Below are 23,771 nucleotides of genomic sequence, written 5' to 3'. Positions count from 1 at the left end.
AGCTTATGGGCAATCCATGACTGACAAACTGCCTTTGAATTCGACAATTAGCAAAACGATTGCCAGCACTGTAGCCGATTCATAGGAAAAACTGGCGATCATACAGCGTGGGTTTAATGCAGCCTTCGACGCTGTTCCTGTTTGGGCCGTCCGTGAATGCGCAGTAGTGCAGCTTGAGCTGGCCGGCCTCTCTGCCTATCGTCAAATGCGTGCTAGTCCTAAATTGTTTTACTGTTTCTTGATGCTCTCAAGCTGGTGGTCGAATTGTTGATCCGTGCAGGTCTAGGCTTTGTCGCAGCAGCAGACCGGACCGTTTAAGTGTTGGAGAGCTACAGGCTGGACCCTGTCACAGTTTTGAGGACTAGCTCCGCCAAAGGGAGGAACATTGTCCAGCGGCGCAACACCTTCAAAGCTCCATATTGCAGCCTTCCTGCAAACGCCAACTTCCACAGTATACACAAAACAACATCCGAAACCATAGCAGAGAACAAAATCACGCTCTTGTACGCCCTTGTGCTCCATCCAGAGTCATCTCGAAGAAGTCCATCCGGGCTGAGACGCAACACGGCCGTGGCCGTTTCGACAACCACAGCCAGGCATAGACGGGAAGGTTGCCCAAGATGATGCACCCGTCGCGGCAGGCATACGTGGAGGAGGCAGACGAGGTATGTCACTGTGCTGTTGCAATACCTCCGTTCTGTCGTTGTGCATAGTCCTTAGTTGCTGACTTTTCTCCCCCAAACAGGACCGTGGCATGAGCCTCGACGAGGTCCCCGAGGACCATGACTACGAAATCCCCGGCACCGGTGGCGACAAGGCGTCCGCGATCCTGTCACAGTTCGATCGGAAGCGTCTCGCCGCCTCGATAGCCGTACCGACCGACAATGCGCGCATATTCGCCAAGCTGCGCGAGTTTGGCGAGCCCGTCACGCTCTTTGGTGAAGGCCCCGCCGATCGGAGAGACCGTCTGCGCGAGCTCATGACGCGGCAGGTCGAGCGTGGAAACGAGAAGAGTGGAGAGGGCGCGGATGTTGACATGGCGGACGCTGACGGTACTGGCGGCGACAACGAGGACGACGAGGCCGAGGAGGAGTTTTACACCAACGGCACCGAAGAACTGCTCCGTGCGCGGCAGGACATTGCGCGGTACTCGCTCCCCCGGGCGCGACGGCGACTCGAGTTCCAGAAGCGCGAGTCCACAATACCATTACGCACGCACGTCAAGTTCAGGAAGCAGGTCATCCGGGAGCGGCTCGGCGCATTCGAGCTGCAAGGTAGTCAGACGGCAGGAGACCGCAACGTGAGCATGACGCGGATATCGCCGGACGGGCAGGTCGTCGCGGCAGGCAATTGGGGAGGGTCGATCAAGCTGATCGAGATCCCAAGCTTGCGGGAGAAGATGACACTGCGAGGCCACACAAACCGGGTCAGCGGTATATCGTGGAAGCCGGATGCGGACACGAATGCCCCAGCGACAGTGCAGCTCGCCTCCGGCGGCGCGGAAGGACAGGTGAATCTGTGGTCACTCGAGCAGGACACGCCGCTGGCCACACTCCAGGGTCACGCGCAGCGGGTATGCCGAGTCGAATTCCACCCTTCAGGACGGTACCTCGCCTCCGCCTCCGAGGACACGACCTGGCGGCTCTGGGACGTGGAATCTACAACCGAGCTCCTCTTACAAGAAGGCCACTCGCGTGGCGTGTTCGCAGTAAGCTTCAACACAGACGGCTCACTCCTGGCGAGTGCAGGCATGGACAGCATCGGGCGGATCTGGGACCTCCGCTCCGGCCGCACGGTCATGATTCTCGATGGCCACCTGGACGGACATATCAAACCGATCCACGGTATTGACTGGGGCTCCGATGGGCACCGTGTGCTCACCGGGTCTGCAGACGGCTGGGTGAAATGCTGGGATGTTCGCAAGGTGCAGCGTACGGGCGGCGTGGGCGCACATAACAGTGCCGTGTCCGATTTGCGGTGGTACAAAGGCATTGATGACCCCTTGCTCGGCAACAACATCGCACCACAGACAGACGAGCAGGGCAACCCTGTGCCCAAGAAGTCTGGCACGTTCTTTGTGTCCAGTGGCTTCGACCAGAAGGTAAACATCTTCTCGGCTGATGATTGGAGCCTGATCCAAACGCTGCACGGACATACAGGCCCAGTGGCGAGCGTTGACGTGAGTAAAGACGCCCGCTGGATCGTTAGCGGTGGTCACGACAAGACTGTGAAGCTGTGGGGCCGCAACGACATGGAGCCTTTGTAAAATGCAGAGCCAGGGAGGTTACGAGGCGTCGTTTGTCTATTCAAATGTGGGCGCTGGTATGAGACTTTAGCCACCTTGAAATACACATGGGAAGAGATGTATCAGAGCGTGTACAGTCACGGACTATGGGGCGGCAGAAGAGAGACCTGCGAGCATAAAAGAACAAATGAGATACCCAATACTTCATTTCGAGGATTACATCGTGTCCCGTTTCGTAAATTGTCTGAATTGTCGCTTTCTTTCAGACCGATACAAAGTGGCATTGAATTCGGATACGGCGCAGAGTTCAGGCCATCCCTAGTGCAAGCCCCTGGATTGAAGACATTGTAACCATAGCTGATGACTTTACGCCACCAAATGAACATATGTACCGCAGCAGTAACATCTACGTCTTCATTTGAGACCTGCCCCTAGTCCATCCGGCCAGCAACATGAACGACAACATTCGTAATAAAAAAAAGGGGGTTGTATTATCATTGCCGCAATCCGCGAAATGGATCCGACTCACATCAAGTGACACTCTACTTGAACTCCGACAAACGCCTTCCCGGCCCGCCTTTCAGAGGGGCTTCTACGAAACTTTGCCAAACACACACTTACTCCTCGTACTCGAATCCGTTTTGCCCCCATTCCGACTTGCATCTCTCTCAGGCGCCAGACGCCACCTCGTTAGACAGACACACCTCACCGGCGAGGGAGTTTTGCCCACACGGAACCGCTGCTTAACCCCTGCTATACGGCACGATAGCAGCGTCAATGATGGGCGCCCGGCGGTGGGCGAACTGCGCCTCGGGCCCCCACTGGGCCTTCCAGCTGCGCTCCTTCTCCGCAGCCGTGTCGAATGCCGCGCGGCACTCTGGCGGGAGCAGGTCCTTGATGTCGTCGGACACGGCGCCGAGACCCTGGAAGTCGGCCAGGAAGGCGGGCACGTCGTGCGTCTCCATGGCCGCCGGGGCGATCCCGGAGCCCGGGGACTCCATGGTCGTGTCGATGACGCGGAAGTTGCGCGCGATCTTGGGATCCAGGGGAGGGAACGATGAGGAGGATTTCTGTGATGAGCTGTTGCTGCTGCTCGAGGCTGGGGCCACCTGTTCTATCCGGACGTGTGTGGGCTGCATGAACGCGGGGTAGTGGATGATGTTCGTGTGCAGTTCATACACGCCCAGGTTGTTGTGTTTGCGAATAGCGCCAATCTCGGCGTTGAAACGGCTATTTACCAGGTTAGTTTGGGCCGCGTAGAAAAATTGGATGCCACTTCGAAAGAACTCACCTCGCCTCACGGGCATGTTCCAACTGCCAGTTCGTGTCATTGACATTCACTCTCCGCTTCTTGACCTCGGGCTTTCCGGCCTGGGCGGGTAAGGCGGATGGTGCGTTGGTGTGGTAGACGGCACTGGCACCATGCCACGCGACATACTGGTTCTTGTTGTACGGCTCATTGGGGTTGTAGTGATCCGTAGGATCCGCAATGGCGCCCTCAACCACACCCTCCTCTCTTAGCTTCGCAACCTCATAGTCGTCCACAATCCGGCGTCCGCCGACGACGATGAGCGAGCCGAATTCGCGGAACACGGAGCGCGCGGTGACAATACCGATCGCGCGGCCCTTGTACGAGTGCGGGATGAGCTCGCGCTCGATCAGATCGCGCTTTTCGTCATCGTTGATGATGATCTTGTACAGCTTCCGGTGCTTGGTGAAGAAGAGGTACGAGTCCCTGAAGCCCACACAGCGCGCAGGCTCCGTGGACAACATGTACAGGCGCTCGCCGCGGCCCGTGACCGTAAAGGTGCGACACCGGTACTCGCGCCCGCCGAGCAAGTTGCCCATCTTGTCGACCTTGGTCTCACCCTCGGGGTCCTCGTCCAGAAGCAGCTCGTCGTCCACGATGTCGGCCATTGTCCCCTCCTTGTCAATCTCCTGCTGTGTCGGCACTGCAGGCGCGCCCTTGCGACCGCCCCGCCCTCTGTAGCCGCCGCGCCCTCGCTTTTTCGGTGTCTCGTTCGGGTCTTGGTTCGGTCGCTCAATCGGCAGCTGGTCCCAGTCGGGCGGCCGGTTCTTCGGCGGCCTGCCTAACCTGCGTTTCCTAATCACAGGCTCGGGCGCTGGGGACGGCGACTTTGCCGAACCGCCTTCCGACTCGTTGTTGCCTTCGTCTTCGTCATCGTCGCCCCCGTTCTGCGCCGCGCCAGCGTCCTCGTCCTCATCATCCTCGTCGTCGTTGGCCTGCGCCTCCACCTGGGGCTCCGCGTCCGAATCGGCGTCGTCAGCATCGGGCATTGCCGCGTCTTCCATCTCCTCGACGGTCTGTGGGATGTTCTCTGCATGCGATTGTTAGAGATGCCAGTTTGGAGTGTTTCGGGCTCGTGCAGGCTAGCTTGTCGTCGACCTACCCAGCTTCTGCGCTGCGCGCTTAGCAGCAGCACGACCTGGTCTGCGACCCATGGTGCGGAAATGGGGTTTTGCACTGCAGGGGGACGACTGGAATGGCTCGTATGCGGTTGAAGTCTCCGGCGCGGTTGTGGGGGTGATGAAGCTCTGCGGAAGAGCTGCCACTGATCGGATCTTCGCTGGTGGTTCGCAAGTCGTGTCTGGAAAATGCGACGCGCCTTGGAGCGTTGAATTGCGCCAGCTTCAAGCAGGCGCAAGACCCACCGTGCTGGCAAGGGTGCTTCGATTGACTCCAGCTGGCACGGGGTCACCGCGCGAGAACGTGTCCGACACTGTGCCTGCTGCACTGTCCTGTTCTTCCAAGAGCACGTCACAACGCAGGAGCAGATATCGTTCTTTCATAAGAAATTATATTTCAGGTAGCGTCCTTAGCATAATGTGCTTTGCCGCTATTGGGTATTTACATCGTGAACTCATTCAACTCGGAAAGACTGTTCGCTTGCCCCCCTTGGCCTGACACATGCCATTGATACGCTCGTCCATATTACCGGAAGTACCTTTCAACGCATACAATTTAAGTGTAAGCATATGGCAGGGACACTCATATGCGGGAAGCTCGAGAGAGTCCATCAGACCAAAGGCAGACCATCATTCGCACCGTCCCGTACACCTGACGCGGCTTCGTCTACTTCGAGAGAGTTTCGAGAGGTACGCTGTTTGCGCTTTCCCCGGTTGACCGATTCTCAGCATCCCACTTGACGTTGTTTCTTGCTGACGTGACATGGTCGACAACCCGCTTCTGTCTCTGGTCGCGACGGTACAAGAAGAAGAGCAGGATGCCAAGCGCAGCCACGCCGACGACCACGCCCACAACGATACCAGCAATGGCTCCACCAGAAAGGCCCGCGGGACTGTCAGATCCTCCCTGAGCAGGGGAGTTGGTGCCAGATGCATTTGAAGTGCCTGGGGCTGTTGAAGACGGCTCAGGGGCAGCCGGAACCGATACATTGAAGCAGGGAATGGAGGCAAAGTTGAACTTATCAGCAGCAACGTAGGTAATGTCTGCACACGCGTAGTACGTTTCGTTGATGTTCTTGTCCCAATCCGAGACGTACTTGACCTGGATAGTGGCGTTGCTTCCTGCCACAACATTGGAGGGGGGGTCGGTGATGTTGAGGCACTGGTGACCCGGGTTCAACTCCTTGACTGCGTCAGGCGAGATCAGGACCTGGAAGTCGGACTCTGACTTTGGATCTGCCATTTCTCTGTCAGCGAACACAATATATGGGTGGATGGGTGGCTTCTTTTGAGTTCACAAATCACTCACCATTGCTGTATGAGATGGATATCTGGACACCAAAGGCTTCGTCTTGCTGCACAAGGGACACAGCGCCGTCGACTGAGTTAAAGACAATGTCAGTACTGTTCTACACTTTGAAACATGGCAGGAAACTCACCTAGAGGGAAGGCTGTACGATTTCCAGGTCCATCGGGGGAGCCACAAGGGCCAGTGTTGTCGGTGAAGTCGAGCCAGACTCGGTCGGGTGGCCACATGAAGGCAGCTGGACCCATGCCGTCGGCCTCTCCATCTCCATTCTGGTCAATATCCTGGTGCTGAGCCGCTGCTGGCACGAAGGTGAGGACAGCAGCCCCAAGGGCTTTGAGCACGCCAATCTTGTGCATCTTGATGGTGTTGTGCGTTAGCGACTCCCGTTGAATTCGGGTCGTCCTGGTAGGAGTGCTTGACCCTAATGAACTTGGGAAGAAGGACGGAGACTAGCGTCTTATTTTGCCTTGCGGCATGGGTAAGTGTGAAAGGAGGAGTGAAGCGAACGACAAGCTGGGGTGGCAAGTTGGAGGATTTTAGAAGGACCGGGCAGCTGCTGGGGGTTCATTGCTCCTGCCCACCCAGGTGCAGCCGGCGGAAACACCGTCAGGTGCGACGAGGATCGCACTAGACACCCACGTCTGCCATGCTTGCACATGCACGGAAGCGCTGCCGGCTCGTGGTGCGAGGTGAGGGAGCTTCGTGAGAGGCTGCAGCCGGATGAGCGGAAGTCAGATGCGCAAGGTCTGTCGAACAACCGGCCAGTGGTACGACCAGGACGAAGAACCCAACCCTGCCTCTAGCTGGGATGGCACCAGCAAGATGCGGTGACCGATTATCGGCATTGGCACCTGCTTCGCTGTGCCGCGGGGACACATCGCGCCGCCCACCACTTGCCCACGAGCCGGGAAAAAAGAGCTGGACAGCAGAACAGCTGGAGTCGCCAAGGCTTGCCTTGCTTGATTCGGTCAGGTGTGGTCACATCACGACGAGCAAGCGCCTTGGCGTGGACTGAGGTTGTGGAGCCTGGTGAGAGCCCGGACGAGGGCTGCCCATCTTATCAATCTGATCGCATCTAATCAGATCCCTAGAACCCTTCCCATTGGTCGGACCCCCCCGTCTTCGGACCCGCCCCTGCTGTTGCTTTCAGCTCGGCCGCTTGGCTTGCCATGGCGCTTCCTGAGTCGAGCCTGGCCGCCGCATGAAAGTCAGAAGCGGGGAGCCTGTTGACTGATGTCCTTGTTTGCCCACTTAGAAGTGGCGTGAGCTGGCCTGCAGAACCCTGCACTCAAGCAACTCCACCATGGCATGGCATTCTCGGCCGAAGCCTCCGGCTCGGTGCTCTAGGCCGACGGCCAGGTCGTCTGGTGGTTGCGCATCGACAGGCCGACCAACTTCCATTTTGCTCACGAGCCGGGTTCGCGTAGCTCCAATTAGTCTTGGCAGTCCCCCTTGGTACAAACACCCGAGTACCTAGCTCCGGTAGCTCGAGAGATGGCAAGGGGCGGTATGGGGACGGTGATGCACATGTTCTCCCAGGCACCAAGCCTTCTCTTCAGGAAAGAGCGGCCATAGCTGCCATCAGCCCCTGCCGGTTGCGCTGTTATAAAGCTGCCACATTCAAGACCACTCCAGCCAGGTGTGGCCATCCTCTCCGCTACATCTCCCAATAAGCCTGTCCTTGTCCCTCGTTCCGTTTTGTGCTCCAGTGAGACACAGTCGTTACAATCCTGCAGGCATTGGCGCTTCTCGAATCTTTTCCTCCGTGCATTATACACCATCATGCATACTTACGCTGTTCCCATGGCCGCCCTGGTCACTGTCGCCTTGGCCTCCCCGTCGGCCATCACACTTCCTCGCCAGCTGCATCCCTTCCTGCCCCTCGAGGTGCGCCAGGGGAACGTCTCTCCAGGCCAGTATGCCTGCCACGAGGCTTGCGGCGAGACCATTCTCAAGGCCACTGGCGACTACTGCGACAGTCCGGCGTGGGTCGATTACTACGAGGAGTGTATGAGCTGTGCCAACGACTACGGCATTTGGAAGTGGTACGGCGACAAGGTCACCGTAGCTGCCAAGCAATGTGGTCGTGATGCCATTCCGGACCCGGCCGACTCGAGTGCGCCCTCTGCCGGCCCTTCTTCTACAGCGCCGCCCGTTGCTGTCTCTCAAACGTCGTCTGTTGCATCTTCGACTGTCCCATCCCCCACGGCCACCGGCACTCCTTCTCCGAACTCCAGCACTGCTAGTGGCATTGGTGGCATCAACCCAACGATTACGCCAAATCCGACTATTTCAAGCCCCACGCCCAGTGTTAGTGTTGTAAGTCAGGCTCTGACTACCTAGTAACATCTGGCAGAGAAAAGCTGACCATGGAACTCACAGCCGATTGCCGCTGCTACGGCTCTTGGCCACAACCACATGATGGCAATGGGTATTGCTGGAATCATCGCTCTTCCAGCGATCCTGTAGAGGTATGCCGAGACGACACTGTTCGAGGACTGGGCACTTGAAGTGTGGAGATAGGGGATAGGATCGACTGAAGATTGTCAATTGAGCCAACAGTTGCAGTGGACTTGAGCCTAGCTAGACTTCGTGGAGCAGCAGGCTCGAAACAACCACACTTGTTACATGTACCAATACAAGCAGCTCCCTTGTGCGAATTCGTCCCAGGTCAGGTTTTTTTTTTGGAAAAGAAAGTCATTCCAGACATTATCATTTGAGGTATCATATCGCGCGAAATCATCCCACTCGGCAACTACTATCTTCTCCATCTTCATGCCCGAGCCTGCCACCAGGTCGAGCTCCCTCCAGCATTCCTTCATGACATATGTGGTCATTCATGACATGCATGTGCGTATGTGTTTTTCCTGGGTTTGTATAGACATGTAACTTCATGGATGCATTTCATAAACGTGGAAAGAGTCAAGACAATTTGCGAGTAAAAGACCCCGGGTGCGCGAGCGCGGATCCCACGCTCCAAACAGCTAGCACAGCCACGCCTATGCAGTGGCTGACTGGACAGCCTTGAGGATGGCAAGAGCAAAGTCTGATACCGTGGCGACGAGCTATAATGGGTGTGTAAAAGTCATGGTCAGCTAACTGTGGGTTTCCCATGAAGGGCTTGGTGTTTTCTATGATGTTGGGGGGAGGGGGGGGGACTTGAAAAAAAAAAAAAAGATGGCTTACAGGAGTGGCGTCGCCGATGAGCTCGGACGTCTGCGCGACAAACTTGGCCGTGATGAGCTTGGAGGCGTTGTTGAGGACGTTGACGATGCCGGTGATGCCCTCGGTTGTGAGCAAGGGCTTGACGGCCTCGATGACGGCGTTGATGTCGACGCCGCTGAGGCTCGCGAGCAAGGGCTTGACCGCGTTGAGCAAGGCCGGGATGTCGATCTGCGAGACGGCGTCGAGCAAAGGTCCGGCCTTGTCGATGAGGCCGACCAGGTCGATCTTGCCGAGCGAGGTGAGCAGGGGACCCGCCTGGGAAAGGAGAGGCCCGGCTTGCTCCAGGAGACCGGCCAGGTCGACCTTGGAGAGAGCGCCGAGGAGAGGCTGCACCTGCTGGATGAGCGCGGGGAGGTCGATCTGCGAGACGGCATCCAGGAGAGGCTTGACCTGGTTGATGAGGCCGGGGAGGTCGATCTGGCCGAGCGAGGCGAGCAGTGGGCCAGCCTGGGACAGCAGAGGACCAGCCTGGTCGAGCAAGCCGGCGAGGTCGATCTTGCTGAGGGAGGCGAGCAAAGGCTGGACCTGCGTGATCAGACCCTGCAGATCGATGCCGCTCAGGCTCGCGAGCAGAGGCTTGACCATGTTGACCAGGCCCACCAGGTCGATGCTGCTGACAGCCTGGAGGAGCGGGCCAACCTGCTTGACAAGACCGCCAAGGTCGATCTGTGAGACCTCGTTGAGAAGCGGTTTGACCTGGTTGACGAGGCCGACCAGGTCGATCTGGCCGATGGCTTGGAGGAGGGGACCAGCCTGAGCCAGGAGGCCCTGCAAGTCGATGCCCGAGAGGGAGTCGAGCAGAGGGGTAACCTTGGCAAGGAGAGCCTGGATGTCGATGCCAGAGAGGCTGTCGAGGAGGGGTGTGACCTTGGCAAGGAGACCGGCGAGGTCGAGCTTGCCGAGCTCCTCGAGCAGAGGGCCGACCTGGGCGATAAGGCCCTCCAGGTCGAGACCGCCAAGGGCGCCGACCAGAGGGACGGCACCGGCGATGACGGTCTTGGTCTGCTCGGCAAATTCGCGAGTAAGTAGGAACTCGGCATTGCCAACGAGGCCGAGCAGGCCGTTGATGCTCTCGGGAGTGAGGAGAGGCTTGACGGCATTGAGGATGCCTGTAAGATCGATGGAGGACAAAGTCTTGAGGAGTGGCTCGATCTGGGCGACAATGCCGGCCAGGTCGAGCTCGCCGAGCGTCTTGAGCAGAGGCTGGAGCTGGTCAAGGAGCTGCTCGAGGTTGAGTCCAGCGAGGCTGGCAAGCAGTGTCTTGAGCTGAGTGACGGCCTCAGCGGTAAGAAGACTGTTGGCATTACCCAGAAGCGTGACGAGGACCTTGATCGTCTCGGGCGTGAGCAGAGGCTTGGCAGCGTCGAGCAGACCGACCAGGTCAATGGATGACAGTGTCTTGAGGAGAGGCTCGATCTGGGCGACGATTCCTGCCAGATCGAGTTCGCCAAGAGTCTTGAGCAGAGGCTCGAGCTGGTCGAGGAGCTTGTCAAGGTCCAAGCCGGCGATGCTGCCAAGAAGGGTCTTGAGCTGAGCAACCGATTCAGCGTCAAGCAGGCTGTTGGCATTGGCCAGAAGGGTGACGATACCCTGGATGGATTCAGGGGTGAGAAGTGGCTTGGCGGACTCAAGAACGCCGGCCAGATCGAGCTCTGAGAGAGTCTTGAGCAGAGGCTCGATCTGGGCGACGAGACCAGCAAGGTCGATCTCGCCGAGGGCGTCGAGCAGGGGCTTAAGCTGAGCAATAAGCGCCTGGAGGTCGATCTCGCCAAGGCTCGTGACGATGCCAACAATCTTCTGGATGGTCTCGGGGGTGAGGAGGGGTTTGAGGGCATCAATGATGCCGCCAATGTCAATGTCTCCCAGCTGGTTGAGCAGGATTGGAGCAATCTGGAGCAGAGAGTTAAGCAGGTCGACATTGTCGGCAGTAAGCAAGTTGCCAGCATTAGCGAGTAAGGCGACCAGCGACTGAATCGTCGCAGGAGTAAGAAGCGGCTTGAGAGCTTCGATGAGACCTCCAATGTCGATGTCTCCCAGCTGGTTGATCAGGATCGGGAGGATTTGGAGCAGCGCATTGATGAGGTCGACATTATCGGAGGTAAGAAGGTTGCCAGCATTGGTCAGCAAGCCAACCAGCGACTTAATAGTCTCGGGAGTAAGGAGAGGCTTGAGAGCCTCGATGAGACCTCCGATGTCAATATCTCCCAGCTGGTTGATCAGGATAGGGAGAATCTGGAGCAGCGCGTTGATGAGGTCGACATTGTCGGAAGTCAGCAGGTTCGCAGCGTTCTTGAGCAAGCCGACAATGAGCTGGATCGTCTCAGGTTCCAGGACAGGAGCGAGCGCTGCGACAATGCCCTTGATGTCAATACTTGCGACCTCCTCGATGATGCCTGGCAGGTCGATCTTGGACAGCGACTGGACCAAGGGGTAAATAATGGCGAGGACTTCTTTGGTCTGCGGCCACGTGGGTGGTGCCAGCAGCCCATCGAGGTAGACCATGGCGTTGTGGAGGGAAGTGAGAAACTCATCAGTGAGCAGTTTAGTGATGGCGTTGAACAGATCGCCGAAGTTGGCAAGCTGATCGAACAGGCGGTTCAGGCCCTCAATCAACTGGCCCAGCTGGTCCAAGCCAGGGATCAAGTCTCCCAGACCGTCAAGGTTGATGCCTTGACCATCGCCCTGACCACTGCCAAAACCACTTCCAGTCCCTGACCCAAATCCGGCCGGTGGTGTGTTTGAAGGAGAGCCGGCACTGGTTGGTGATCCAGAACCATGGGTGGAGCTCTCACCACCAGCGCTGGGCCCACTAGTAGGACTCAAAGGTGGGAGCAGAGAAGTAGGCCCAAGGACGTTGGTGGCTGCGTTATTGCTTGAAGTGCCGCCCTCTGCTCCAGCCGTGCTCTGCTCATTGCCCTGCTCGCTTCCTACACCAGCGACAGTCATGTTCTGCCGGGTGTAGAGCCTGGGCAAGCTCCCCCGTTGTTGAGGGGTGCCATTCTTTTTCTTGAGCAGACCATGAAGCTCAGCCAGGACCTCTGTCAGATCCGACCGGGGAACAAGGGCAAGATTGTGCCGGGCGAGGTACTCATCCAGGTCAAGCTCGCGGTCCGCCTTGGAGGCATCGGCGAGCAGACCCGCTGGCGCGAGAGTCGCCAGGAAGAGCTTCGAGAACCTCATGCTGGATGCTGGCTAGACTTGAAGGTAGGTCGGGTGCCACCAGCCAGGTTGGGAAGAGGGAAACTAAAGCCTGGCTGAACGACCAGAACTGCGGACGGGGAGGATTAAGTCTGTGATGAGAGAGCCGTCCGCGATCTTACCCCCTGGGCCTGGTGCGGGTCAAGATTTGATCAAGACTGCATGCGTCGCCGCCCATGTCATGTCGGGGAAAGCTGGGGACGCAGACAGCCCTGGCCTCATGGCCTCGCACGCCGCCCTGCCCTTTCACATGCGGGCTCGTGAGGAGTTGAGCCTCGGAGCAATGTCCAGAAGCATATTGGCAGGGCGCCCGGCTCGTGTCCGGGGAAGACCAGGGTTCGGTGTGATGGGACTCTGCGCCAAAGGTGTGGTCGAGGGCACCCCGCCCTCGCCCTCGCCGGTGGCCAGAGGGTGCGGAGACGACGCAGACGAAGCCGGGCAGCGAACCGCGATAGGTGACATTACAGGCAGCGATGGACGGTCCAGTGACAAGGGTTGGGGGAGCTGCCGTGCCTCGCGTGATTGACGTGGTTGGCAAAGGTGCTGCTGACTATTCCGAGGACAGGCGAGGCTGCTGGCTTTCCCCAGCTTCCCCGTGCGGCGACGGTACAGTGTGGCAGGGGCCGAATTGCTTGTTGCGCACGCCAGGATGACCCTGTCGAGGCTGTCAGTCGCCCAACGAGGGAAGCGACAGGGTGGAGTACGTACCTTTGGTGGCCAGGGTTGTGACCGGGGTCAGCGGTGATGGTAAAGTAGCGTAGTCGAGCTGATTGCTGAACCCAAGCGAACCAGGCCAGGCTAGGACGGGCAGCTGGTGTTGTCGAGACTGGAAAGGGCACGATCACGCCGCTGTTGGCCGGGTGGGTCCATACCCCAGTCTGGGCGCTGCGAGCCAAGCAACACGCCCCGCTCGTGCCTGTGAGGCAGCGACGGGTCCACTGCGGGCCCGTCCCACCCACCCACTTCCCCGCAGCGGAGAACCTGCCTCGCCAGCTCTGCCAGTGTCAATCCCTGCCTCGTAGCGGCCCCTCCTCCAGGGCGACCCCTGCCCTGGCCCGGCACCCTCGCCGCATCCTGGCCCATCTGCCAGAAGAAGCAAGAAACATCGCACCACTCACGGCGCAAACATGAGTTCTGCGTTGGGCTGGCATCAACAACCACCTTCGCTCCCACAGATCAAGCTTCATGCGGGGTAGCTGGGCAGCCCGCCGGGGGCCCCAGCGAGGATGACGGTGCCATCGCCAGCGGAGCAGCATGGGCAGGCGCATGTGATCCCGCCGCGCTGTGAGCAGCATCCAGAACTGACCGAAGCAGCAGTCAGCCCTTGTCGGAGCGCTTGTTGCATTGTGGACATGGCCGAGATTGGCCCTCCAGGGTGGTCACTCCCGCTCCGCTTGTGCTGCGAGACGTCTGCGGCATCGCAGCGTCCTCAAGAGACGTCCTGCTCCCATCCCGATGCTCCTCTGGATCCACCACCCTGCTGCTGCAGTCTCTGACTCTTCTTGCTACTGCTGCTCAACCTCCAGGCGTGTCTGTCTCGGTCCTCTTTGCCAACTCACTATCGTCAAGCCAAGACACGGTCACAGTCGTCGCAAGCTCAGGTCATCATGTCGACTTTCGTAGCTGACAGAAGCCACTATGAGCCCGACTCGATGCCGCCGCCACCCGCGACGGCGGCCGGCAGAGACTCTCCCACAGTCTCTGAACGGATTGAGAGCGCGTCTTCCGGCGATCATGTCGTCGAGAAGACTGCGCCAGTAGAGAAGCTCTCAAAGAGGCAGAAGGTCAAGCGCCACTGTGCGCGCTTCTGGCTCTGGTGGCTCATTGGAACAATCATATTCCTTGCGATCCTGCTGCCCATCATGTAAGTTTGGAATCATCCAGGATCATTTCGCGAGGAGTCCTTGTTGCAGTGTACTGATTCCCACCAATGTAGCTTCAAGGTTATCTTGCCAGCCATCGTGCAGGATATCGTGGGCAAGCAGGAGATGCCAGTCCTCGGCGGTTCTTTGATCGCCCTGTCCCCTACACAGATGAAGATGACTCTCAAGACATCGCTGGACACGCCTCTCGCCGCTGACTTGGATCCCGTCGATCTGTACCTCTACAACAAGAACACTACGCAGTACACTCCATTCACCAACCTCACCATTCCACCACAGCACATCAACCACTATACTGAGGTCGACGTTACGGAGCAGACTGTGACAATCAGCAACCTGGACGAGTTGATCAAGTTCTTCAACAATGTTTTTGATGAGGAAGAGGTTGAGTTGTCAGTTAGAGGTGACACGACTGTCCACCTGGGAGCGCTCAATGCCCCCGCGCATATTGACAAGACCGTCACTGTCAAGGCGCTCAACAAGCTCAAGGGCTTTGCCGTGACGGACTTGAAGCTCCTGGCCCCTCCCGACGAGGAAGGCAACAATCTCCACACCATTGTCAACCTTCCCAATAGTGGAGTCCTTACCTTGGGACTAGGTGACCTTGGTCTCAACCTCTTGTCAGGCACCATTCCCATTGGACATGTCACTTGCAAGAATGTGCTGCTGGCACCAGGCGACAACGCCGTCGAATGCAATGGCAGTCTCTACTACAAGGTCTTGTTTGACTCTCTCCCTGCTATCATGGCCAGCCAGGCCTCGGCTCTCATGAGCGGCAACATCGAGCTCGGCGCCCAGGGGAACTCGACCACCATCAACGGCGAGCACATCCCCTACGTCGAGGAAGTGCTTAAGACCAAGGTCCTGCGCACCAATGTCCCCATTGGCCAGCTTCTCGCCGATGTCATCACCGGCTTCACGGGCGGTGATTTCAACATCGGCGACCTTGTTGGCGACTCGTTCAACGCGACTCTGATTCAGACCATGGTCAACCACTGGGACGAGTATGACGACCAGGGATCCACGAGCGGGAACACCAACACCACAGAGAACGCGATGGCCTCTCGGAAACGGGAAGCCGCGCGCAAGAAGAAGGTGGCGACCCGCGACGGCGACATTGTCAAGCGCAACATGATGTGGAGCATGCTGAAGATGGGCTTGGCTCTGAGCAAGCGCTGATCGACAAGGAGAAAGGAAATACGAAACGGTTCTTGCCGCATTCTTGTTTTGCAAACGTGGCCCACCTCATTTTTACCCATAAGCATTCTCCAACGTCCAATCAGGGAATTACGCCGCGCCGCGAGAGAGAGAGAGAGAGAAGGAAGTTGTACAAGAGCCCCCACGCGCGATACGAATCTGACTCGCGATCAGAAGACATGTTTTTACGACGACGACAGAAATAACGCGACCACTCATTTCTTGCATTACTAAGCATCACCACATATATACCCACCATATACCCATCGGCGGAGTCAATCATTTCAACGGCAATACAGGAGTACATACAGGGCGGATTCCTGTGCCTCGGAACAGGTGCTTGGGCGGAATGGCAAAAAGGGAAACAGTCACAGGGCGAAGTGGAAGAGAGGCCACGGAATCGCATATACCCCGTTTTTATCAGCTTGCGGGGATCTCGACAGAGGTGTCTGTCCCCCATTACGCTTTTCATGCGTGGCAAGCTTTAATGAGTTAATGGTTAATGTCATGATTTTTTTCTTCTGATGAGCTTCGCGCGCCGATCCACATACAAACAAGCACTTGTTCCTCCTTTTTTTCTAGAGGGTGTACGACTTTGTTCAGACGTGGACGGCAAAAGTTATCAGCCCAGCGCGATCGGCGGGGAGCGCCACACGCCATCCTTGTGTCCTTGTCTGGCACAAGTCACTTACACCGTCAATCTGCTCCCTCAGTACCAACACTAACACCGGGCCAGATGCATGTGCAAGGCCACCCCTGCCCTATGCCTCATGCATGGGAAGCAATAACACCGTGCACGCCGCTCGTGGTGCCCGGCCCTTTCGAGCACGCTCATTCGTGCGCGGACACTATTACGTCTGCAGTAGCGGATAATGTGCATGTGTGAGTGGAGGAGCCAGGTCGTGGCAGGGGTCTCTTCGGCCGCAGGGAAAGTGATCATCTGCTAGCTCTCTCGGCGGGTCAAGCAGGGTGGCTGGTAATGATTTGTTGCGCTGTCAATCCTTTCATCTTTTTTGCATGGACAAATGAGCAGGGCGTCGGAAGCAAATAAAGAAGACCACGAGCATGGCGAGCCGCAGGTAGCATCCACTTTAGCGCAAGTCATTCGTGGAGACGATCCTCATCTAACAGACGGTTGATTCCGACTCGTCAGAAAGCTTCATCCCGCAACGACAACTCACAGACCCTACCCGCCCGCCTGCGTTGAGCACGAGGGCGCCTGCCGCCCGCAAATCCACGCGTAGGAGCCACAAAAAAGGAAAAAACGTCTTGCCGCCTTTAGCCCCATGCCCGCCCTAATCTTGGCAGGGCTCTCGGTTCGACCCAGTCAGTCTAAGCCCTGGCTGGTAAAATATCGGCGGCGCGGGACCACGACCCCACAAGCACAAGATCCTGGGGGGGAGGGAAGTGGAGGTTCTTCCCGTGCGTGCTTCTTCCCTCTGTTGGCGGCCGGGGTGGGTCCAATATATGACAGATCCCTATCGACCTATTCGGTCCCGCCATGTCGTTGTGTGACCAGCCCATTTCTGCGGTTTATTGCGCAAAGGGGAAAATCGGGATGCTTCCCCGGGGGCTAGCTGCGTTTCAATGTCTTTGTTCTCGTTCTGGAGGGAAGACAAAAAGTCTAATTTGATTATAAGGACCAGAGGTCCAATCTCCAAGATCTAGAGACTGAGGAGGAATGCGACGTCATTGGCTCAGAATAGCTAGGCTAGTGTCTGTGCGGAGGGAGCTTGTTGATGCAGGACGTAGCGCAATCGGTGTCCTTCCCATGGGCGCGGATTGAGCTGTACGCACCCATCTTGGAAAAGCAGCGAGCGGAGAGCTTGCCCAGCGACAAGCCTCACTGGTTGGCCTTGGTTGGTACCAAATACCTAGCGCCGCGCGCAGAAGCCACCTTTTCGTGTCGCTTGTCGATCCTCTTCCACCCCTCCCCCCCTTTCTCGCTCGAGCTAGACCGCTTTCCGTGGCTTTCTTGGTCTCCCAGCGCTAGGCCCGGCGCCCTTGCAGTAGTCGACTGGATAACTAGTGTGGCTCGTGCCTGACAGAACGCCTTAGCCTGGCACGTGAGTTCGCATGTGCCGTCCTTGGAGCTCCAGCCACCTTTCTGGACATTCCCCTTGGAAAGAGCGTGCACTGGGCCAGTGCTTGCTTGCAGGCTCAGTGCACGGCATAATGCAGATTCTCCTCATGCACAACTCCAATCTGTGAAGGTCCGTTCGTCTGGGAGGCCGGTGCCCTTTCAGCCCTTTGGCTCGCCAGGGATCCACACGCAAGCATCTTGCCCTCTGGTGCACCACCACCATAACCCATGACCCGCGCCAAGCTGAATGCTTGGCCTTTGTATTCCCCATTAGTCCTGTCAAAAAGGCCCCCCTTCAAGCTGACAGTGTCGTCACTGGACCGGCAGAGGGAAGACTTGGCTCTGGTGCTAATCAGGCCCCCGTGGAAGGGCGGCAGTGGGGCCACAACGGGGGGCCGCCGCCTGGGCAGTCTCCTCCCCCGCATCGCTTGGCGGTCCGCCAAGGTATGGGGTACCGAGGAACAATCCCAACGGCGGTCCTGTTTCTGGGGCATGGTCTGTGCTTCTTCATTTGTGGGGAAGCCTCACGACAGGCGCACAGCGCCTCGTGGAGGGAACTCTCTGCGTCGGCTGCGCTTGCTATGCGCTGGGCGGAATCTTTTTTCTTGGCGGACTATCTTGATATTTGTATACAGCCTGCCTCATTGGAAGGTCTTTGCCGCGGGGCAGGCAAAGATCTCGCCGCCTGGGCACGTAACTTTGGCTTGTCCTGCATCCTGCATGGCCCTCCCTTCGTTGAAAAGATGCAAGCTAAACTCGGCATGTAACAGCAAGCAAAATAGACTAGCATGTGCTCGGCGCTGCTTCCCTCGACACTAGTCTGCAACGGTAACCCGCCTGCGAGCGTGGTGGGCGGGACGGTGACGGGACTGGCTCGAGGTGGGTGTGCTGACTTTTGGTGCTTCTACGGACAGCACCTTGCATGCAAGGCTGATGATGTTCCTCACTTTTTGGGGGGACAGCTAGGCCCCAAATTGACAATATCCCCGCGGTGATCGACAGCAAGCCGAGCTGCTGGTCAGTCGGCGCCACGAGTTATGGAGGGGGACCATGGGACACTGGAGCATCGCGATTCAGCGAGCAACGGGCTTTTCGTTGGGCATCCGTTTGCAGGGATCAATTTGGTGCAGCCAGAAGCCTCGAGTAATACGGGGCATGCGCGAATTTGAGAGATTCGCAACCCTGCATGCCCCAGGTTGCGGGGGTAAAAGCAGCACCGACGGCGATAATATCGGCTGAAGATATTGGCAGCGTTTGCTGCACCGCATTTCCGCCGCACCTGAGTCACCGAGATCAGGTGTGTTTTCTTTGATGCTTCGCTCCCGGCCTTGTCATGTGCTAAACAGACCAAGACGAAGTGGTTCCTGCATTGTTTCTGCTTGAGAGATCAATCAAGGCGCACGAGGCCATGCTCAGTGAGCAGCGTCAAGATTGTCCTTTCAGTCAAGTTGGGCGGATGAAAAGCTGCTTGAGACTGAAGTGACGCGTGTAAAGGTAAAGCGGTTTCTGTCACATGGGAATTATTGACGATAGACAACCAAAGTCCCAGCTCCAAAGTCAACTAGGCCAAGCGTCGAGGAGAATGCTACCGTGGTGCTGACAGTTGCTTGCTCCTGGTGCGGTTAGTCTTCTTCTAGGTGGCTTACCACTCGGCAAATTTTGGCCTCCCCCGCACTTGGCCACGTCCTTTGTTCAAAGTACAGCCGGTGTTGCAGTCATATTACTCACGGGGTTCGGTGTCGATAGTCTGGGGGACCACCTCGCGAGGAGCTTCAATCCAATCCTCGTCGGTTCCTGCCCGCCCTAATGGGCGCCTAGTAGTGGAGGATGGGTCGATCTTGTCAATCTTGGCTCGCATCCACGTGGGCGATGACTCTGCGGGGGGAAGAAATCTTGAAATGCTGATCTTTTGGCTGGACTTGACCTAGGCCCAAGCTCGTGATCGTGCTTTCAGCCACAAGAACCTCGCTGTCCGTTTTGGGACCATGTACAGCAGCATGCCTCGGAACAGCAGCCTGAGTTGGGCTAGACGCGGCAGGAGAAAGACCAGATGCAACGTGGGGTCGCTAATTTCTTCCTCCGCTTACCAGGGAGCCAGGGTTCGCCTTTGCTCTGTATTACCGCAGCTGCCCGACTTGCCGTTCACGATCTCCTCATGTCAGCGGCTTGGGCTGGCTAGGTGGCATGGGCGCTACACTCGGTAGAGTGCTTTCCGTGGCGGCCTCTGGCCTATTTTTGCCCGTCTTGCCGCCGCTCTTGTCGTGCTGGTGGCTGGGCTTTCCGCCATGGTCCCTGTTTGTAATGGTCTAGATCAGCTTTGTCGTGGCCCTCCTTGTCCGACAGGCCTTGAGATGGCCCTGTATTTGGAGAAAGATGCCTCCTGCCGCTTGTGGACAACAACCGTGCGGTGGCGATGGCTACATGGCCTTGTGGCGCGGCGAGTCTAGATCGTGAGCTCGGGCGGTGGGCTCGAGAGCATGTGAAGTTCTCTCGCGCGCCTCGCCGCTGTTGCTGCAGTTGCTGCTGCTCTTCTCAAACCACCACCCCCATGAGGATGCAATCATCTCAATAGTCCATTGAGACCAAGGAAAGTCCCTGCGTCGAGGTGTACCACCTGATCGCCACGATGATCTGCCCTGCAGACACTCGGAACTCAAAACTCTTGCTGCTGCTGGTGGCGTCCTGTACCTGCCGAGGGTCGCTACGGTGTTCCTGCTTCGCAACTGGGATCCTTCCTTGATTTTGGGCGGTGGATTTCCTCGTGATTTGTGATTCCCTTGCTGTCGAGGGCGGCGAGGCTGCTCTGGAGTTGGGCGAAAAACCCTTGCCGAAGCGGTCCCTGACCTGACCCCGAGATGGGAGACCCGGGACCTCCCAGGATGCGAGTGGCCAGAGTGTAATCCGAGTGAGCCGGGGCCAGCCGAAGAGGTGAAATCCTTCACTTGCGTTGCCGTTGTCTGCACTGTCGTGAACTGCCCCAAACTTCCTATCAAACTTTCTGATACCCTCGTGGTACTGCTTTGTTGAAACTCCATGTTCATAACGTTTCCTTGGTGTCCGTCAGGCTGCCTTTCGTTCAGCGAAGTCGACGGTTTGCGTGCAGATGGTACCATTTACCTCTAGGAAGGCTCGAAACCTCTACATTGAAACAGCCGGAAGCAGTCCAGCCTATATAGACAATAACAATCAAGGCCCTCACAGACCCCTCAACCCCCTTTCTCGTGCATGATTGTTCAGATATGCAGCCAGTGTTTGAAGTCTGCTCTGTAGATGCTATGTGAGTGGTTGAAATCCCCCAAAGTCGACTGTGAGTGGTTAGATCCCCAACTCTTTGCAGTACGGAGGTGTGTTTTCTCCTCTTTTGGGGGGTCGCTCCTGAAACACGGGGCTCACGCTCCGCAGTTGGTTATAGTTCCTTGGAGATACTCGTACTCATTTCTCTGTTGAAGAGTTGAAGAGGTCGTACTGAAGAAGCAGCAAGTAAAGCTAGTCAGAAGGAGGAGGTGTCATCATTCCGAGCATGCTTGGAAGCTATTTTGCACATCCAGAAATAGTTGGATTTAAAAGGCTGCAGAAATTTTTCCTTCGGAAGGGACTGTAGTTCTTGGGAGAATTCGACTCGCAAGGCTACAACAAGGAACTACGTTCAAAGCACTGAGGAGTTCTTCAGATCTGCAAGCGTCGTTATGACTTTGTAGTTGAGCATAGAAGCTACTTCAGGTCGTCGGTCAGGGTGGAATCGTAAATGGCTGTTGTAAAGATAGAACAACAGTGGCAAACGACGTGTAGCTTCCTTACCCGCACTTCTCATGAGAACTCAGGGCTAATTGATGGAGGAGAAGAACAGAACGTGAGAGCCCTTTTCTAAAACAAAGAACTGCTCCCAATCGAAAAGTCAACTGCACCTCAACAGCGACGATTCTCAGGATACCCTCCAATACGCAAATATGGGGAACCTATTCGCCGCTCAAGTACAGCCTCTGCCATGGAGATTGATCGCAACAATCATCAGTTGAAGCTTGGGATGGTCGAACGGCGTCTTTATTCTAGCCAGAATATCGACAAAGGATGATCTGGCTTCGTGATGCCGGCTACAAAGCATGTTTGGCAGTATGACCTTTTGCCAGGAGTATGATTGTCTTTGGGTGGAACAGGTATTCTACCTCTCATCGTCAATCACGGAATCTCTGAACACCGACGTTCGTGGTTGCGGATTCTGCAAGTATGTCAGCACGGGAAAGATCACTCCCTGCTGTATTTCACTTGTTGCCGAATCGCCATGAACGGTGATCGTCGCAGGATACCTTGCTTCTTGCGCGGAGTTAATGCCTGTGCCGTGTTTAATATCTCTTTGTTATTTCGTGGAGTGAGGTTCTAGTCCCACGTATGCTGTAGATATCCTTACAGACGTCAGCGAAAACCTGGACTTATCACAGCCTCCGTCATTAATGACTTCGAACTCGAGCAAAAGCTGCCTGATGGTTTTCGCAACACACCCACTTTAGGTCACGTTTGACTAGACCTTACCGTAAACAACAGGAAAAAAACCCACTGAAATATTTGTTCTAACCTTGCGGACAGATCATTGCTGGGTATCAGGCATGATTTATTTAAAAGACTTGTACCAGATCACCGTGTAGTCTTTGAAAGTGGCAAGGCCACTTCAAGCTATCGCATTCGATGATCCAGCGATGCAGGCAGTATTGTTGCGATAACACCCTCATTCCAATGGAAAGATGAGAGTCCAAACCATTCGTACGACTCCTTGGATCCAGGACAGGATGTCCAACCCGGCAAATGTGAACATGAGTGGCTGAGTAGTGTTGGCAGGTAAACCTACGAAACAAATAATACATCGTCAAGTTCTATCAAAGTAGACTGCTCTCCATTCACTCCGGGCGCTCTCGCTCCTGTCATTTCATTAATATTCTGCAACCTTCATTTGGCAGGCTGTTTGGTAAACCTGTGTCTCGGCAGTGACGTCCAAAACGCTGCAATGATGGTGGATGTCAGCTGTGAAGCCGAAGCCGACCTTTCTTACCCTGGTCCGTGTTGATGTGGAACTACTTCATCCTTACGAGGCTGCATTTCACCACATCAGGCAAGTTGGTGGATAAGAGAGAGCGGGTCAGTAAGCCCAAACTCAGGGTCTGCGATCCATCACTCGTCTCACCAGAGCGGAGCCCCAGAGGACACCCAGTAAATCTCGTGGACCTGCATCGCGAGGCCGAAGCCGTCCTGTTACACGGCGACATCAAAAACGGCCACGGGCCAGAGACCTCTTTTTTTTTTTTTTTTTTTTCCCCAAGTGGAACCGCAAATCAATCATCAATCATGGCGTTGTCTACAGCGAGAGATCAACAGACGATCCGGCTGGCCGGCCACTCAGACTTGGACGCCATCGTCGCCGTCGCCATCGCCGCGCTACCCGCAGACCCGGTCAACCCGTACCGGTATCCGCGCTGGCAGGAATTTCCTGAGGACTACGCCAAGTTCACCCGCATCCGGTATGCTGGGTGGTTGGCAGAACCGAACAACGTGGTTATGGTCTGCGAAGTGCCAGGTTCGGACCTCGGCAACACGCCAGATGCGCAGGAAAGGGAGACGGCAGGTCTTGGAACCGTGGAGAAAGGCGACAGAAGGATCGTAGGATTCAGCATATGGGAGCTCCCACCATCACAAAGAGTCGCTGCCCAGGATGAACGAGCAGACAGAGATCCAAGCTCAGTGACTACCGAAAACGCGCTGGGACGCCTTTCTCCTGCATTAAACTCTTCGATTCAGGCAAAGGGTGTACAGGCACCCTCGAAGGAGAGGCCAGATGCCAACCCTGCCCGCGTCGCCAAGTACACGGAAGAATTCTTGAAGGCTAAACATCGCTTTTTTGAAGAGCCGTTCGGCGATAAGAACTTGTACCTGAGTATTTTGGCATGCCACCCCGCCTATCATCGACGCGGGATAGGGAAGCAGCTCGTGCGCTGGGGTCTGGAGAAGGCGAGGCGCGAAGGGCTGGACCTGACGGTATTCGGGAGCCCAATGGGCTCGCTGTTGTATCGCAACGTTGGGTTCCGGGAAGTTGGCAAGTTTCGAGTGCAGGTTGATGGGGAGGAAGAGTACCTCGACACATTGGCGATGGTCTTGGAGAACAAGGACATCGCTTGATGCAAGGGAGTTGCAAAGGTGGAGCTGCGACTTCCAGCAACT

General features: G+C 56.7%; 8 protein-coding genes across 8 annotated transcripts; 4 read left to right on the top strand and 4 right to left on the bottom strand.

Annotated features, from left to right (window-relative positions):
- Positions 1–620: 620 nt before the first annotated feature.
- B0I36DRAFT_357083 (WD40-repeat-containing domain protein) lies at positions 621–2,266 on the top strand (the record flags this gene model as incomplete). Its single annotated transcript, XM_046157744.1, has 2 exons — positions 621–665; positions 746–2,266. The coding sequence occupies 2 exons, from the start codon at positions 621–623 to the stop codon at positions 2,264–2,266; spliced, it is 1,566 nt and encodes a 521-aa protein (XP_046017739.1).
- Positions 2,267–2,988: 722 nt separating this feature from the next.
- On the bottom strand, positions 2,989–4,543 carry B0I36DRAFT_233504 (chromatin remodelling complex Rsc7/Swp82 subunit-domain-containing protein; the record flags this gene model as incomplete). Its single annotated transcript, XM_046149234.1, has 2 exons — positions 2,989–3,475; positions 3,537–4,543. 2 exons carry the CDS (start codon positions 4,541–4,543, stop codon positions 2,989–2,991), a joined length of 1,494 nt encoding a protein of 497 aa, XP_046017738.1.
- A 510-nt stretch (positions 4,544–5,053) lies between these two features.
- B0I36DRAFT_378826 (uncharacterized protein) lies at positions 5,054–6,614 on the bottom strand. Its single transcript, XM_046160735.1, has 3 exons — positions 6,112–6,614; positions 5,982–6,053; positions 5,054–5,908 (listed from the first exon to the last, which is right to left on the bottom strand). The coding sequence occupies exons 1-3, from the start codon at positions 6,335–6,337 to the stop codon at positions 5,340–5,342; spliced, it is 867 nt and encodes a 288-aa protein (XP_046017737.1). The 5' UTR covers positions 6,338–6,614; the 3' UTR covers positions 5,054–5,339.
- Positions 6,615–7,569: 955 nt separating this feature from the next.
- B0I36DRAFT_1110 (uncharacterized protein) lies at positions 7,570–8,632 on the top strand. Its single transcript, XM_046147885.1, has 2 exons — positions 7,570–8,300; positions 8,364–8,632. Exons 1-2 carry the CDS (start codon positions 7,764–7,766, stop codon positions 8,448–8,450), a joined length of 624 nt encoding a protein of 207 aa, XP_046017736.1. The 5' UTR covers positions 7,570–7,763; the 3' UTR covers positions 8,451–8,632.
- A 348-nt stretch (positions 8,633–8,980) lies between these two features.
- B0I36DRAFT_357079 (uncharacterized protein) lies at positions 8,981–12,386 on the bottom strand (the record flags this gene model as incomplete). Its single annotated transcript, XM_046157743.1, has 2 exons — positions 8,981–9,046; positions 9,168–12,386. 2 exons carry the CDS (start codon positions 12,384–12,386, stop codon positions 8,981–8,983), a joined length of 3,285 nt encoding a protein of 1,094 aa, XP_046017735.1.
- A 1,625-nt stretch (positions 12,387–14,011) lies between these two features.
- On the top strand, positions 14,012–15,466 carry B0I36DRAFT_343538 (uncharacterized protein; the record flags this gene model as incomplete). The annotated part of the gene is made up of 2 exons (XM_046156172.1): positions 14,012–14,268; positions 14,341–15,466. 2 exons carry the CDS (start codon positions 14,012–14,014, stop codon positions 15,464–15,466), a joined length of 1,383 nt encoding a protein of 460 aa, XP_046017734.1.
- Positions 15,467–19,877: 4,411 nt separating this feature from the next.
- Positions 19,878–20,785, bottom strand: B0I36DRAFT_1084 (uncharacterized protein). Its single transcript, XM_046147842.1, has one exon. It carries the CDS (start codon positions 20,678–20,680, stop codon positions 19,985–19,987), a length of 696 nt encoding a protein of 231 aa, XP_046017733.1. The 5' UTR covers positions 20,681–20,785; the 3' UTR covers positions 19,878–19,984.
- Positions 20,786–21,667: 882 nt separating this feature from the next.
- Positions 21,668–23,729, top strand: B0I36DRAFT_378822 (acyl-CoA N-acyltransferase; the record flags this gene model as incomplete). Its single annotated transcript, XM_046160734.1, has 2 exons — positions 21,668–21,766; positions 22,932–23,729. The coding sequence occupies 2 exons, from the start codon at positions 21,668–21,670 to the stop codon at positions 23,727–23,729; spliced, it is 897 nt and encodes a 298-aa protein (XP_046017732.1).
- Positions 23,730–23,771: the final 42 nt, after the last annotated feature.

Source organism: Microdochium trichocladiopsis, assembly GCF_020744255.1.
Source record: "Microdochium trichocladiopsis strain MPI-CAGE-CH-0230 chromosome Unknown B0I36scaffold_1, whole genome shotgun sequence".
Classification (NCBI taxonomy): domain Eukaryota; kingdom Fungi; phylum Ascomycota; class Sordariomycetes; order Xylariales; family Microdochiaceae; genus Microdochium; species Microdochium trichocladiopsis.
Note: the sequence above shows the minus strand (reverse complement) of the source record. Positions and strands in the feature narration are given on the sequence as shown.